The 17,765-nt window shown below is 39.2% G+C and overlaps 1 protein-coding gene across 1 annotated transcript in view; it reads left to right on the top strand.

Moving 5' to 3' along the window:
- Positions 1-17,765, top strand: part of ABCB11 (ATP binding cassette subfamily B member 11) — a 43,824-nt gene that overhangs the window by 12,933 nt on the left and 13,126 nt on the right. Inside the window, exons 9-19 of the mRNA XM_062005228.1 lie at positions 1,848-1,972; positions 2,719-2,893; positions 5,825-5,938; positions 7,869-7,979; positions 8,888-9,013; positions 9,781-9,984; positions 11,414-11,584; positions 11,882-12,083; positions 12,797-12,875; positions 13,811-13,940; positions 15,395-15,556. Of these exons, the coding sequence (XP_061861212.1) occupies positions 1,848-1,972; positions 2,719-2,893; positions 5,825-5,938; positions 7,869-7,979; positions 8,888-9,013; positions 9,781-9,984; positions 11,414-11,584; positions 11,882-12,083; positions 12,797-12,875; positions 13,811-13,940; positions 15,395-15,556 (1,599 nt within the window). The remainder of the gene's footprint in view (positions 1-1,847; positions 1,973-2,718; positions 2,894-5,824; positions 5,939-7,868; positions 7,980-8,887; positions 9,014-9,780; positions 9,985-11,413; positions 11,585-11,881; positions 12,084-12,796; positions 12,876-13,810; positions 13,941-15,394; positions 15,557-17,765) is intronic.

Raw genomic sequence — 17,765 nt, 5'->3', positions numbered from 1 at the left:
AGCACGAATAATGACTCAGTGTGAAGTGGGTGAGCAGAATTGTGGCAGGGAATGAAATAAACCTCAAAATGCTTTTTTCCTTCATTTGCAAATTCTTTCTGAGCTAATTTCCCTTTCTGTTTGTAATTTTCACTCTTTCCATTCTTATTTCTGTATTCCCATCTCTTTCTTTTCACATACTCACCGTTAGGTGTTTCTTCTTTACAAGTCTTTCCAGCCCAGCTTTTTCACCATAAGGAAAACAGACCTAGCCTGAATTCCTGTCTTCAAAAGTGGGTAATAGATGCTTGGAGTAGAGTATTTGAAGAGAGAAAGCAAATAATGGCACTTTACAGTTCCTAATGATACATCATTCCCAAGCCAATGTGGTATCTTTTTAAAGAATTTTACATGATTGCATTTTCTTACATTAATTTGGATGGGTTTTTTGAGCCTAAGGAAGCTTTTGGTATCCAGTGTGCTCTGGGCTGCTGTGAAGGGGCTTGTATGCTGTCAGTCCAAGAAAAAAAACAGTGGTGGGCATCCTCCCCCATCAGTAACATTACATTTTCTTCCTGAAGCTGGGCTCTGCCACAGTGGCTAAAGGGCTGCTCTTGCTGCTTAAGCTCCCCCTTCCTCCTATCATGCATAAATCCTCAGTCTACAATCTGCTTAAGCCCAGTTTTTAGCAGAGGAGGAAGGATGAAGGGAAGGAAAGCAGGTGGTGTTAGCTGCTCTTTCTGGCTACCTGAAGCAGAGCTGTTGGCCAAAGAGCTAACTGTTCTGCAAAACATATGCTACAGAGGTGTATGTGGACTCATTCTCAGTAAGTTTGCGGATGACACCAAGTTAGGCAAGAATTTATCTTCTGCAGGGTCTGAAGGCTCTTCAGAGGGACTTGGACAGGCTGAATGGATGGACTGAGGCCAACTGAATCAAGTCTAACAAGTCCAAGTGTTGAGTCCTGCACTTGGGCCACAATAACCCCATGCAGTGCTACAGGCTGGGGACAGAGTGGCTGACTGGTGGAAAAGGACCTGGAGGTGTTAATTGACCACCACTTGAATACAAGCCAGCAGTGTACCCAGGAGGCCATGAAGGCCAATGGCATCCTGACTTGTATCACAAATAGTGTGGCCAGCAGGACCAAGGGAGTGATTGTCCCCCTGTACTCAGCACTGGTGATGCTGCACCTCTGTTCTGGGCCCCTCACTACAAGAAGGACATTGAGGTGCTGGAGCATGTCCAGAGATGGGCAACGAAACTGGTGGAGGGTCTGGAGAACAAGTCTTATGAGGAGTGACTGAGGGAGCTGAGAGTGTTTAACATGGAGAAGAGGAGGCTGAGGGGAGATACAATCAGTCTCTACAATTACCTGACAGGAGACTGTAGTGAGGTGGGAGTTGATCTCTTTTCTCCAGTGATAGGACAAGAAGAAATGGGCTAAAGTTGCACTAGAGGAAGTTTAGTTTGGACATTAGGAACAACTTTTTTACCAGGGGGATTACCAAGCATTGGAACAGGCTGCCCAGGGAGGTGATTGGGTCACCATCCCTAGAGATATTCAAAAGATGTGTAGAAGTGGTGCTTAGGGATGTGGTTGGGGTGGGCTTGGCAGTGCTGGGTTGACAGTTGGACTTGATGATCCTCTTAAAGGCTTTTCCCAGCCTAAATGATTCTATGATTCTATGTCCTAATACCACAAGACAGAAGTCTTTGAGGATGCAGTGTGCCTAATAAAAGCCTCCTTGGAATGGAGGAGGTGACCTCATGCAAGGCAGACAGTGCGATGTGACAGTCAGCACTGCTTACTATTGTCCTTCTCTGCACCTACAGTTCAGTTGTAACCAGCACTTATGCTTTTGTAGGCTGTGGCAAAACTAACAGGCCGAGAATTAAAGGCTTATGCAAAAGCTGGAGCTGTGGCTGATGAAGTGCTCTCATCCATCAGAACAGTGGCTGCTTTTGGTGGGGAGAAGAAAGAAGTTGAAAGGTTTGTTTGCACAAATTGTAAAGTCTGATTTCTTTTTCCTGAAGGAACATAACACTGTAAAATGCACTTCAGAATCTTGGCAACTAGTTTCTAAATTCTACAACAGTGACCATCTGTCAGCTTTGAGAATTTTTTGCATATATGTTACAGAAATTTAGATTTTAAATAACATTGCATATGCAAAAACAATTTCATAATCCAGACAATCAGTGAAATAAAATATCAGCAATACTGTCTTCAAGTCATTCCCATTTGTAGGAACACAGCCTCAAATTTTCCCCTAATCATTGTCTGATATATCACTTTTGTAGCACATCTGAGAACTTTCAGTACTTTCAGGCTGAGAAAACTGGTTCCAGCAAGACAAAAAGATTTGATGATGTTAAGCTACAGATTTCTCTTATTCATTTAAAACATAACATGACTGTAGCACATACTCTGAAGTGTTGGCCAAATTCTTAAATGCTGTGTCACTCTGCTAAAACCCCAAACCCCACGGTGAGGTATCTGCAGTGAGTGTGGCTTTTCTTTTGCTTCCTACACAAGAACACACAAAGATTTCGCAATCTGTGAGCATTGCTGGTTTCATCAGTGGCATTTCACTTCAGAGTGAGAGGTCAACCTTATGTGGATCTCTGTTAACCATGGCACAGCCAGTTGTTGAAGATGCCTCATTTTGTTGATCTTTGCTCATTTTGAATTTTCTATCAAATTCATTTAATCCCTTTATTTTTCTCTTTCTACAGATATGATAAGAATCTGGTGTTTGCTCAGCACTGGGGGATTCGAAAAGGAATAATAATGGGACTATTCACTGGTTACATGTGGCTCATAATTTTCCTGTGTTATGCTTTGGCCTTTTGGTATGGCTCTAAACTTGTCCTTGAAGAAGAAGAGTATTCACCTGGCACTCTTCTGCAGGTACTCATTTTGGCTTGATGCAACTTTTCTGGACTGCTTCTTAAAACATTGATTCCTGAACATGTATTTGTAGTGCTCTAGTATCTGGTGGCTTAGTGGTAACAAGTACTTCATGTCTTTTTAAATGATCATAACTCAGTAAATGTGTGCATGATGCTGTTGGAGAAGATTAAAATATATACATCCACCTTTATTTTAAAGATTTGCAATGCTGCTTACTACAATGAGAATAATGCTTTCATTTGAGAGCCTGCTGCACAATTGACAGTGGCCTGAAAGTAGATTTCCCATTTTTTGAGTCAGCGTGTTGGGATATTGGCTTCTCTGAAGAACTTACTTCATGATGAAAAACCCCATTGTGATAAAGAGAAGCTTAACCAAAGAATGTTTTACCAAATCTAACCTCTTGCTCAGGAAAAGCTTCTATTTTTTGAACCACTATTTTCTCTTGCACTCAGCTCTACAGAGGACAAAGAACAGTAAGCACACATGCTGATAAAAATCTACATGACTATGGCTTCTGCAGGGTATACGACATACACTAACCTGCATGGCATTCATTAATCCAGTTCTGCATAGCAGATGCTTTAGATATCAATGACCTAAATATGTTAAAACCAACATCTGCAGATGTTTTGATTATTTGCTTTAAGCCAGGACTGCCCAAATGGCAGGCTTCAGTCCAGACCCAGAGTAAATTTTGCCTGAACTTCGCCAAGTTCTGAGTGTTCTGAAGAAAAAAATATTTCTGCTCCTTCTCTGCCTGTTGCACACCGTAAGAGTTTCCAACCACTAGCAACATGCAGTGCAAAACATCCTGCTAAATGGAGCTAGTTAAATTACTCCAAGAATATTGTAAAACTGAATCATTCTGTTCAAGGATGATGTCCCTCAGAGGAAATAATTTGCAACTTCTCTTGAGACCAGTAGCTGATACAAGGGAATGTGGTGAAAAACAAAATGAGCATTTCCCTTGCCTTGCACAGGTTCAGTACTTCCAAATGGCAAATGGCAAATAGTGAGGAGCTACCTTGTAGCTGAAGAATTGTAACTGTCAATGGAAACCTCCCTTCATGCTCCCTTCCTCTCTCAGTTTTGTCATCTCATGTTTTTTAGCATACAGTCCTAGTCTGACAGGAGAGAGGAAGAGGAAGATTTGTAGATAAAAAATATTTAAATAGACTTTTCCTGGTCTCTGAAAAACTGTCATGCACCATCCATACTACACTGATATACACTAAGCATTACCTTCCCTTCTCCTATCAGACATATAGAACTAATTCCCTCATGTTCGTGATGGATTCTGACATGCATATAATATAGTTGCTTTGAGACACATTCACACAAGTAAATTTGTTTGCAGTATAGCTGAGTATGAACTTATGGCATGATCTATATATCACAGTGTAGATGTTTGCAGTGCATAGTATGTGTGCAGTAGATTCTTTTACTTTAGCTATGAGATTATTCTCAGTAAATACCACTATGGTGTAAGGGAGAACTGAGTCCTGTGTACTTTTATTTCTTTCTCAAGAGTAGTGTTTCCTTATACATGCAGCTCATTTATCCTGACAACAAATTATTACATACCAGTTCTCCTAATCCTCAGGCTCAACATTCAAACTATCAAAAAAGGGGCCAAACGCCTACATGAAAGACATTATGCAAACATTAATAATCTGTTCTGCCAAAACATCTAACTAAAAAACTTAGGAGAAGTGGAGCAAGTTTGAGGAAAAAAATGTTCATTCTGACTAGCACACTCTGTTATATTAGTACTGAGAAGAAAAAGCCATACTTACAGTTCAATGCAGCTCAGTACTTGTTGTGAGAACAGATGATTAATGCATTTGCACGTATGTGGTATATAAGTGGTACATAAGCCTTCATCTTTTGATGGTCACCATCTTCCAGTGTCAAGTTCTTTGAAGACTCTGTCTCTTATCAGAATTACCAACATTTGCAGTCTTAGATGGTTTCTGTCTACACTTAAGAACCTTGTTAAAAACCCTTTCATAGGAAATGAAGCATTAGCAGATCTTAGGAAATTCTACATAAACGTTCTGAGCATTTTGGTTGATGTGCTCCAGTGTCACTTGCTTCTGACCTTCAAGGCCAGACTCTAGGGCTGAATTCTTGAAGTGTCCTTTGATATTCATCACTCTGTTCAGCTCCCTTTATCATCTGTTGGTCCTTCCAGGACGAGTGAGTGCTGTGGCTCATTTTCCCTCATGTTGTCATAGGCTTAGACCAAAAAGGGGTTGTGGGGCTTTCAGAATAGGGTCACTATTCTAAGTGTGAGTAACTCTTCCCTTTGATTCTTGGGAAAGGACATTAAACAGTGAGCATATTGAATATGTGATACATTTCACTTCTATGTAAAGTGGAGAAGAAAAAAATCTCTATAGCTGGTATCTGCTTCAGAAATAAGTTTTGTTGGGTATTGGACAAGACAGGAGCTGCAGTAGACAAAGGTTGTAATACAGTGGTTTAAGCTTCTTTCTGATTTTAATTGTTGTAGCCTCTGCTTACTGCTAAAACACATCTCCAAAATAAACTACTGGCCACTGATGTTCAGTTCCAGCCCTTCTTTCAAGGCACAGACACCTAGTCAAATCGAAAGGTCTTAAAAATACATATGTGGTACCACAATAAATATCTGGATGCACACATTTTTAGATCAGGGCAAATATGAGATAAGTCGATTTACTTCAGTCTGGAAGCAAAGCTGTGAAAGATAGTGAAAATCCCTTTTAAGTTGCATTTGTTTACTTTCTTGAGGGCTTATTATGCTCATATAGTTAATCACTGCAACTTAGCCGATGCACAAGAAGCCATTAAGCCACTGTAGTTTGATTTGCCTGTCTAAAGTCTAAACTGTAATAAAAATGTGATGTCGTATTTTGTTAATTTATTTTTCCACTTTTTCAGGTATTCTTTGGTGTTTTGGTGGGAGCTTTAAATCTTGGCCAGGCATCTCCCTGTCTGGAAGCTTTTGCCACTGGCCGTGGGGCTGCAGCAAATATTTTTGAGACAATAGATAAAGTAAGTAATGCATTTCTAAGCTGTGTCACTTTGTAGTGGAAAAATAATTAAATAAGCCTCAGGCTGTAGCATTTTTATCTACTGTGTAAATGAGGAAAAATGAGTGCGATTATGGAAAAATTGACTGTGCAATAGAAAGGTCTAATGGCACACACATGGGCTCACAGAGGCTGTTGAACAGCTTTCTGAAGTGACCCGTTTCTGAATAATGAAGTACTTCAACTACTGCTTCTGTTTACTTCCATTTCTTCTTATATGCAATTACTGATCAGTTCTGGCCCACAAAAGTGTACAGGCAGGCAATAATTGTCACCTTTCAGCCAAACTTGCAGCAAGCATCTAGCTCCCAGCCTCCACATGGCATCAAAAGATGTAGCTCTGTTGTCAGAGCTACCACAAGTTAAAATGGGGCCAGTAGGCAGGAAGGCAATAGGCACGCAGCAGTCGGAAGTGTCAGATAGATGATTGAAAAAGAATTGCATGAAAAAGTCTGAGACCCACTGGTGTATATTGATGAGGATCCTTTTCTATATCTGTATAAATGTAGTCACTGGCAAAATTCTGCTGATTTCTTAGCAGTATGTAGCATCTCCGGTCATTGACAAGCTTTATTGTACTAAAAGCTGTGTAAACAAATGAAAATGCTGTTTGTCTTTTACAGAGCTTTTACAGGCTATATAAAGAAGGCTAGAGAGGCTGTAGTAATGCTAATGGAGTTCTTAGTAACTCCTCAATGTTCTATAATAATACTGACACATATGTCTTATAAATTCACTTCATAAGCTAAAGCTCTAAGATTAACTGAAAAAAGAGTGAATAATGGAAGTGGTTTTTGAGAAAAAAAAAAGTACAAAGAACTGCAACAGTGAGGATAATCACAAAATTCAAGTTAAGGCTCAATCGGGGAACCTTAGGGTACAAAAAGCAAACTAAAGAGATTTCACCTGTCTAGAGAAAGGGTGACATTAGATCTACCTTTTTGCTAAGTTTGTAGAGTTGAGATTAGACAGTAAAATCACAGCTCTGCCCTGATATAGATTTTTCTCTGGCATTAAACTTATGCTGAGGTTCCGATTTGCAGGATTAGTGAAACTTTTCTTTATAGCTCAGTATCTGAATGTAAGACAGACATATTCTAAAGAGGAGCCAACCTGTTATCTGTTTTTAACATCTTAGACCATACACATTTCTCACCTTAAAATTCCTTTTAATCAGTTAGGCTACAGAAAAAAATCATGCACATTTAAATGATCAAATGTTAGCATTGATTTGTTTTAATTCATTCTTTAATACATTCTTTACATGCTTCAAAATCCTAGATTTAGAAAATTTTATTTCTTTGACATTTCTCAAATTTCTTAGCTCACTGCTCATGTCTAGCAGTCAACAATACCCAGGGCCTGAACAAAAGTATGTGTGACCCAAAGAACTTAGTAGGAAAACTTCAAATTAGGATTCCAGCTCTTAGGACTGGATGTGCAATGGTGGATGTTTTAAATTAAAAGTGATAAAACGTGCAGATTTTCAGCAATGAATTGGTTTTTAAGTGCTGTAGAACAATGTTTATGTGAGTGAAATAGTGTCATTTTATTCCTGGGGAGATAGCTAAATTAAGTTGGTCAAAATGCTTCACTCAATCAGCTATTCTGATCCTGCAAAAACTGAGTCATTGCCTATGGTAATTGCAGTAAGACTAAAATGAGAAGAGGGTGCATTTCTCTTGCCTATACTACCCACTGATGACAACTGCCCCATCACTTTGGCCTTCAGTTTCATGTCCCTTGATTCTTGGTCCTGGGGCGAGCTCAGTGCAACTAAGTGATGTTCAAACAGAAGTGCCATGGCTTTGTATGATATTAGGAATATTTGTCTACTGCAACAGTATTGGCTGTTTAACAGCAAATAAATAACACAATAAATTCTATCCTAGAAACCCACCATTGACTGCATGTCAGAAGATGGCTACAAACTGGATAAAGTACGAGGTGAAATTGAATTTCATAATGTAACATTCCATTATCCCTCCAGACCAGAAGTAAAGGTAATTAATCATCATCCATCCTGTGAACATAATTACTCTAAACAATCAAAATATCCTAGTTCTGCCATTTCTGGATTTTTGTAGAGATTGTTTTCCAGAAACCCAGATCCTCTGTCCAAAAGTAGACTAAAGAATTCTTCTATTAAAAGATTCTTCTACATATCATTCTCCTTATTTTACAATTCTGACATATCCATTGCCATATACATTCCTTGCTGCTGGACACAAACTCCTAGTAATTTCAAATTCACCTGCAAAGAGATTTTCTTACAATTTGTTATGCACTTATATCAACATGTGCTAAAATAGGACAGTCTTATCAGTGTCTTAAGCTGAATGTTGCAAGTTTTGTAAAACCCTTTGCTTACCCTGGGGTTGGGCCATGTGACCCATTAAAATGCTAGGAAGAGGTACAGGAGCTATGCTGTTCTTGAATTGACAAATTCTCTTTGGAGAAACATTTCATTGGACAAGAAAATGAATACTATTTCTTCTAAAGACATAAGCAGACTAAGTATCAGATTTTTCTACATAATTTCACCACTACATTCCTAATATTTATGCTTTAACAGGCATTCATAATACATGTACAGTGTTCTTTAAAGGGGATTTATTGCCAAGTTCTCCAATGGCATTCTCTTGACAAACTCATTTTAATGATGAACAACAAGAACAAAGAAAGATCAAAATCTGCCTGCCTGATATGGAAAGCAGTGCTCTGCATTTATAAACTCTTGAAACAATGTGAAAATATTTGGCTTTTTATTTCCTCTTTTTTCATAACTTTTTTCTGAATTTTGTAAAATTGCTTTGAATCTCCATTTTAAGATACAGAGTATACCCACTTAGTTTTGTGACTACTGGAGAATTACAATGGATAGATTCTGCTTCTTTCTTTTCCTCTCCAGATTTTGGATAACCTTAATATGGTTATTAAAGCAGGAGAGACAACAGCTTTTGTTGGAGCTAGTGGAGCTGGAAAAAGTACAACGATACAACTCATCCAGCGTTTCTATGACCCCACTGATGGCATGGTGAGTGTATCAGCCTAGAACATATTTCTCTAGCCTTAGTGGCTTGAAAGAATGACATGGTTTCTTCTTCAAAGTGGGAAGCAAATCTTCTAACTTTATTGTTTTTTCCTTTTAAATGAAAAAAGTATGTTCTTGTGCATTTCTGGTGAATGCTGAACATTCTTATCAAAAATAATTACATGAAAGAGAAAAACTGTAGGGAGAAAATAAAATTCAGTGATAAATCCGAGTACAAACTGTACCTATATACACAATAATTCAGGAGTGACAGATTATTTTTCATTCTGGAAAACACAGTATTGGCCATTTAATCACTATCCCATAATACCACTTTAGTATATGCAATTACTATTTAGTAATGGATTGGCTAAGAAGACAAGCTACGTCTATTAACAGTCTCATTCCATTTATGTATTCTTAGTTGGTACAAGTTGTTTACATGGTGACCTGTAATTGAATATAGAAAAGACAGTAATCATAATCTTGATTATTACTTTCCACTTGTTTTTATTTCTGAGACCAAACAAAAAGAGATTTTTGAAAATGAAATGAAAGAGCTCTACAACTCCTAAGCCCAGGGACCAGAATGTACTACTGCCACTGCATTGCATTCTTTTATGTATGAAAGCTGTTTTTCACACTGGCAGGGAAATGCAGAATCACAGGCCCTTCATTTCTATGATGTCTTTAATTGTCACTGCACTAGAGAGGATAATGTCCCTGACTTTTTTCCTTTCTTTTGTTCATGTTTTAACTGGCTTCCGTAGATTACCTTGGACGGCCATGACATTCGTTCCCTTAATATCCAGTGGCTACGCTCACAGATTGGTATTGTTGAACAAGAGCCAGTGTTATTTGCCACCACAATTACAGAGAACATTCGCTATGGTCGGGATGAGGCTACCATGGAAGATATAATCAAAGCAGCTAAAGAGGCCAATGCTTACAATTTCATCATGGACTTGCCACAGGTATGCTGTGCCTTGTAAAATGTTTGGCAGGATTTGATGGAAAATAGAGAATCCTTTTGTCCCTACCCCCATGCAGCCATTTGTGGAAAGGCAGAAGCTTAATATAGATAATATGCAGCAACCTTTCCTTTGCCTGGAATTAGTTAGGTATTACTACATGGATGTCATCTAGTTATCATCTGCCCTTCACCTGAGAATAGGAGGTTAGTTCCTCAGTAATCGTATGCCAAACACTCAATATCATGGTAACAATCACAGCATGATTTTAAAATACTTAGTTTTTTTATGTTATGGAGACCTGTTTCTGCTCAGGCCAAAAGCAATACAGAGCCCAGACTCTCACTAGCCAGCATGCTTTTGAGTAGTCTGTACTAATCTTCACAACCTTATCTCTTTGCATGAGCTCTGTAAGTTAGACAGAAGTTCCCTATTTCCCAGTTACTTCTCTTATGATGACAGAGCTTTGATAACAGAGTCCTGTGTTATCCTCCTTACAAAGCCCATATCTGATAGTATGGGGCTGTTTAATTTTCTAGAATGATATTTTCCCAAGTAGTTTCTCAAAGGAACATGTTACAACAGTAAACCTGATTGGCAGGATTCATTTAGTTCCACTTAAATATAAGAAAAAACTATTTCACTGTGAGGGTGATGGAGCCCTGGCACAGGCTGCCCAGAGGGGTTTTGGAGTCTCCTTCCTTGGAGGTCTTCAAGACCCACCTGGACATGTTCCTATGCGACCTGATCTAGGTGACCCTGCTTCTGCAGGGAGGTTGGACTAGATGATCTCTAAAGGTCCCTTCCAACCCCTACCATTCTGTGATTCTAAGTGCTGTTAACTAACGTCAGTACAGACTTTTTATCCTCCATCTAGGCATTTTCAGGCTTCCAGGAAAGTATTCATAGAAACACTGTGTAAAGGCATGTGTTTATTTCCTGGAAATAGAGGCTCTAGGTGAATATAATTATCCTAGGTCTTGAGATGCTAGGGCTTATGTGTTTATTTAATTCCCTACTTGAAATCAATGCCACCAGAATATGATGTCTATGAATCATAGACACAGGCCATCAGCAGGCAATTCCAGTTCAGTTTTCTGGTGAGTCATCTGATGGAGAGCAGGCAGGTGTTTTCATTTCAGCTTTTGCCAAGGCAGGTGTTTTGTGCCATAACAGAACATCTCACCTTTTTATCAGTGCACACTTTTGTCTTGGGATTGGCAAAATGATGTTGTTGATAATAAAGGAAGTTACTTCATCATCTCTACTTTGAATCTGGTGCACTAACAACATTTATTGTGTTTCAAAGACGATAATTTTGTAAGTCTTCTCCCAGGACAAATCTTAGAGACATTTTACCAATGTCTTCATCAGAAATTTGCAAGACCTTTCTGTTATCTTTTTCATTTTCATATTTTTTTCCTTCACACAGCAATTTGACACTCATGTTGGAGAGGGTGGCAGCCAGCTGAGTGGAGGTCAAAAACAGAGGATAGCTATTGCTCGAGCTCTTGTGCGAAACCCAAAAATCCTGCTACTGGATATGGCTACATCAGCACTTGATAATGAAAGTGAAGCTACTGTCCAAGAAGCACTTCATAAGGTTTGCTATAATATTCCATAAATTAGCCTTAAAAGGGAGACATTATTTCTAATGCACTCTGTAGAGGGTGCTGCTGAATGGCAACAAAGCAGTGAGAAGCTTTTCTTAATAGCTGTTTGAGATGCACAGGGAGAACCTTAATATTATCGACAGAAAAGAATTTTTTCTTACTTTGGGACATTAACAGAAATCTGCAGCTCCCTTTGCTCAGAACCAGATGCTCATCTGTGGGCTATGCATGGAACTTGAGTCCAAGTCAGCTGGAACCACTGGAAAGCTATTGTTGTTCCCTGTCAGGCTCACCTCGGCCGCACAGCAATCTCCATAGCTCACCGCTTGTCAGCCATCAAAGCTGCCGACGTCATCGTTGGGTTTGAACATGGAAGGGCTGTGGAGAGAGGAACTCATGAAGAACTCCTGAAGAGGAAAGGGGTTTATTTCATGTTGGTGACCTTGCAAAGCAAAGGAGACACAGCACTGGAGAGAGAAACATTGGAAAGTAAGGTTGTTTTTTTTTTTTCTTTTATAAAATGACATCAAATTCCACAGAAGTTAGATTTCTTTTTGAGTGAGGGCTGGTTGCTCCTCTCACCTCTATGGTTTGATTTTATCATTCATAGAAGTAATACATTGGTAGCCCTGCCCAAAACATTTTTCATTGTCTATGCACTGAATGACCTTCTTAATATAGATCTGCCCTGAAACATTAATCCTGACCTGTAATACACATCATTTTATAGCTCTATTTAGTGCTGACAGTCAGTCTAGTCCTGCTGCATTTGAAATGCAAGCAAATTACAGAGTATGCTGAAACCACTCTATTTTTTTTGCTCGAGGCAGATTTGAATCAAAGCTTCTGGAGAAGAAGGTCTACTAGAATGATATGTTGTATTTTTGTGAAGCATCATACTTTGGATATGCTTACCTTAAAAGATGAGAGCAATTATAATGCTAAAATACGGAAGCAGCCTCTAGCAGTCACATCCCAAGTGAGGTCCTTGGGTTAATATTCAGTTAACTTCATGTCAAATACAACTATTAAACTTGTGGAATGTGTAGGTTGAGCAGCAAGGTTACGTTACATTCCTTGCCTTCTACAAAGTATTCCAGTTATGACTTGGATTCACTGCACTTTTTTGCAGAGCCACAGGGGACTTGGGTCGCGTTCAATTTTAGCACAAACTGAAAAACTTTATATACTATGTTTTATAGCAGCAGAAAATAACATAGTTGAGCCAAACCTTGAGAAAGTGCAGTCGTTCAGCAGAGGAAGCTACCGGGACAGTTTGCGGTGAGTCTTAAAAATGATTGTAAATCTTAGTATATTTTCAGATCTCTGGGCTTTGTCACAGTGTTCCAAAATCCCAGTAGTGCTAGTCAATCACTTCTCTGGATGTTGTGTAAAAGAAGGTGAAAGGGCTGCAAGTGCTTTACTGAGACAGACTTTACTTGGAAAGAAATAGTTTGGGTAATATGTTAGTGATTGAAGGCCTACAGAGAAATAACAAGACTCTTAATTTTACTCCCCTTTCTATTCTAGTACCTTCACTCCAGTTCTGGTATACTGTGTTAATGTTCTATTTTTACTATTACTACCATACAGCTGTATATTGTATCATCTAATGCACTTTCAGTCCAGGCACTTGAAAAATGACTTGCTGTGCAATTACTTGAGAAATCAATGCAATGTACAAGGACACTTTATTATAGCATCTACTTGATGAAAGTTAAAGCATTTACAAGCCAGCCTGCCTTGCAGCTAGACACTTCTTATTTCTTTCAGGCAATCCCATGTCAGACATATGCAAATTAATACACATTTCCTACATTACGGGGTTATGTTTCTCAGCAATAGAGGGGGAATGATTCAGTATCCTGTTTTGCTGGATTGAATTGTTTGATAGCAATAATAGTGAATTGACTTGTTGTCTTACGGCTGTGTGAATATAATAGGATGCACCATATTTTTACTGAACAAATACTCAGGGGTACATATAAGACAGCATCTGAGTGGTGGGGGTGGAAAATGATTCCAAAAATTAGTTGTCCCTGTTGTGGGACATTGTCTTCTCAAGAAGCTGACAGAATATAGAAAGAGAAAGTCCATGGGGTTCCTATTATCTTCAGTAAATCTTGATTTAGTCAATAGAAAAACTATACTTGCTTTACAAGCAAGCATTGTGTTACTGAGCTATGAGGAATAGCCTGTTTCTGTCCTCTTTATAGAGCTTCACTTCGTCAGCGCTCCAGATCTCAGCTCTCAAATCTAGTTCCTGACCCTCCATTATCCATTGCAAGAGAGCATGCAGAGTCTACGTATCCTTCTTATGGAGAAGATGATGGACAAGCAAAAAAGGTCAGGTCTAATAGTTTATTATTAAATTTTCAACTAAATGGGTTATAGTACTTGGTAATGATAAGTGCCTCTATTTTAGGAGTTATTGCCACATCTTATTTAATCCTTTTCTCAAAAACCCCTAAACCCACAGCTTCAAATCTTATCCTCTGTGTAAACCCTAGGCTGCATTTTGATCTCTGTAATGCATATTGATCCATGTGAAATTTTCTAGCAGAAAGCAGAACATGACCTGTCAGTAAATTGACATATGTTGTAGATTAAGTTCAAAAATACATATTCATAAAAGCTGAATTAACTGGCAAAAAGCAAAATGCTTAGTCTGTGAAATGTAACAGCCACTTGGTGATACAAATGGCAGTGCTTCTTATTCAATAAAGAGAAAATTCCCTTTTTTCTCGAGACCATCTAGAGACTTCAGTAAAGAGATCCTCACTGCAACATAGAGTCCTTTCACTGACAGTGTCCTTGTACAATAAGCTGGCATAGAAAACAAAGGTGGCATATCTTAAAATGGTGCAGAATATGTAGGAATATACACAGTGGGTTTCCAAGGTGCTTATGGAGCTCCCTGCATCAATTTGCATGACTACGGTTGTTCAGTGCAGAGTCTATTCTCTGGATAAATAGAGGGCTTTAGTGCTGTCACTCTGGCACTAGCTCAGGAGGAAGTGAAAATGCAAGATGCTACCACCAATTTATCCTTGCCCTTTCCTAAAAGGTCTTTACAGGGTATGTTTTGTCTGGACATTTCCAGCAACATGAACTGAGGGTGATGAGCAGGGCTCAGAACACTTGAGTGTTACAAAAATTCTGCTCAAATCAAACTGCAGGGTAGGTTATAGTTTGATGATGAATATTCTCCTCTTACTGAGAATAATTATGGGAATTCAGCACATAGTCTGAGGATGTTTTGCAGAAGGGACGTATAATCAGCATGTGTAAAGCCTGAATCCAGCTATCAATCTGAGATCTCCTGTGTTTTAGTTATATAGCATACCTGTTAATTTGATGCAGAGTCTGATCAGCGTGTTCGCCCACAATACTTTAAAACAATACTTAAGAAGATTCCATGGGTGACACAGAAAGCTGCTTGTGGGGGAGAAGTTTAAGTTTTGGCACTGGATATTGCATCACACCTCATCTGGAGGCAGTAAAATGAAAACAGCCTGAGTTTTAGTGGCAGAAAACCTTAAACTGGTTGTTTATTATTCACCTCTTAAGTTGGAATCGGTAGGGCTCTGGTGAAAATGAAGGTAGTCATACACATGACTACCTACAAAGAGCTTCAGACAGCAGCCAAGACATCATTGCCCTTCCTGTACAAAGCTAGAGCAGCTGTTAGGGCACTAGAGGGCCATTTAACAGACTAAGCTAACTAGTTTATCTCAGTGTCACAGAGAGACATCACTGGGGGAATACATTTGCTTCATAAATCCAATCTGTTTTTTTAGGAATCTCTTGCTGTGGAGGAAGATGTCAAGCCTGTACCATTTACCAGAATTTTGAAATACAATGCCTCTGAATGGCCATACATGGTGCTTGGATCTCTGGCAGCAGCTGTGAATGGAGCAGTCAGTCCTCTCTATGCTTTGTTATTCAGTCAGATTCTTGGGGTATGTTATGCTAACATTTTAAAGTGTTTTTTAGCTGTGAAGCAAAAGGAGTGTATGTGTGATGAAGAACTTGACATGTGTTGGGCAGATCTTTAGATCTCATCAAGTAAATGGCTTTAGCCTTCTTGCCTATAAACAATTATTCAGTAGAGATATTTATATCGCTGTCATCACACTATCATTTGAGCTCTTTGAATGAGTGGGATCATTAGCAATTGTCATATATTATTCAATATTTCTCATGTTCACTTTCCAGAAACTGTTGGGGGTGGGTTTCAATACTTGCATACAGTTTCTTTTAGATGAGACAAGATGTACCGCATATGCAGGTATAGTGGAAAGAGAGATGTGTGGAGGCCCTTCCCTGCAGAATTGTATTCTACAGACTTGGCTAAGCCTTGGAGAAAGCTTTGGATCAGATCAAGGAAAAATATTCACTTTTTTCTTCATATATTTCATGCAGCTCTTTGCTGTCTGCTCCCCACAGAATGCCCAGGGAGAGGTAGATAATTGTAACAGGGTTAATAGCTGTCAGCAAAAAGTAGACTGGCATCAAGTTTGGAAGATAAGCAGAAAATAGGAATATGCTTTAGACCTTGGCATCCACTAAAGGACATGTTACCATCAAAATCCACAGCTTCTCTTGAAACTTTCAAGAGTTTGGCCATGACTGTTTTCCTTCAAAAACCTGCTGTAATGGAACGAAGATGTCTCCTCTTTTGTAAAATAGCTTTATGAGAAAACATTTGCCAAGTTAGTGGTAAACTGGAGGACTGCCTGAAGAAATTCAGCACTGCTCTAACTAGGACATTTAGAAAAGTGTCCTAAATTTTCAAGGATCAGGACGATGGAGAAAAATCCCTCCATTGACACTGTTTCTTATTGGGTAAAGTAGTGACACGTTCACTGGGAAGAAAATGGCATGCCACTATTATTTTGTGGTTTGGGTACCCACCTGAGATAGGATAAAAATTGTGTTGTGATTCCAACTTGTTTAGGTCATGGTAGGTACCTATGTGTGCAAACAGTATATGACCTAAAGGGCAGACACTCTTCTAGAAATTTGAGATCCAAAACTTTTTGTGCAGGAAAGAGTTAATGAATAAATGCCCCAGCATCTCAGCTACTACTTAGGAAACGGTTGAGAAAATGCTCCTAATAGCAACTCCAGCAATCTATCAAAAAAAGATTGACCTCTTCTTGTTTGTATTTTTGAATGATTGTTTTGGCTTAGTCATTTCTCTCTGGGAATTTACTCAGGTCTTTGAATCCCAGATCCAGGGAGGGGCAGATTGAGGAAGATGCAGAGCAAAAGACATTCCGATCCCTCTTGATCCATTTAGTAGCTCCTGACCAATGTTCTTGGCCTTTTAGCTGTAGATATGCCACCTCCAAACCTTTTTTGAACGTCTAGACCTCACACCAAGAACTATGGCTTTCACTAGACAACAGATGAGAAAATAAATGCCTTCATTGCCAAGGATTAAATCCTTCCCTTGAACGTCTCAGTCCATCAAATGATGGAGGCTGCAAGAAAAACATAAGTCATATCAAACATGAGCAAAGTCCAACATCTGTGTTTCATTATTCATAAATCTAAAACATTTCTGCCTTAGGCCAAGGCAGGCAGGCAGATGGAATATGCATCTGCTTTCCAAGCTGTCTGAATATCTGCAATGATGCTGTGACAGACACGTGGGCTTGTACTCTGAGACCAATGTGCTGAGTAAATGAGGATAAAAATACCCACAGCTATGAAATGGGAGGATAAATTTAATAAAGTCTTCACAGAATCACAGAATCTTAAGGGTTGGAAGGGACCTTTAGAGATCATCTAGTTCAGCCCCCCTGCCAAAGCAGGTCCATCTAGATCAGGTCACACAGGAACTCATCCAGGTGGGTTTTTAATGTCTTCAGAGGAGACTCAACAACCCATCTGGGCAGCCTGTACAAGTGCTGAAGTTTTTTCTTGTGTTTCTTTGGAACCTCTTATGTTCCAGCTTATACCAGTTGTCCTATCATTGGACATCACTGCGAAGAACCTGGCTCCACCCTTTACATATTTGAAACGTTAATGAGATGACACCTCAGTCTCCTCTTGTCCAAGTCCCAGCTCCCTCAGCCTTTCATCAGAAGGAAGATACTTCACTCCCTTAATCATCTTTGTGGCCCTGTGTTGAACTCTCTCAAGCAGCTCCCTGTTATCCTT

The sequence above is a fragment of the Colius striatus genome, chromosome 11 (assembly GCF_028858725.1).
Source record: "Colius striatus isolate bColStr4 chromosome 11, bColStr4.1.hap1, whole genome shotgun sequence".
Lineage (NCBI taxonomy): Eukaryota > Metazoa > Chordata > Aves > Coliiformes > Coliidae > Colius > Colius striatus.
The sequence above is the reverse complement of the archived record's forward strand: the minus strand, read 5'-3'. Positions and strand labels throughout refer to the sequence as shown.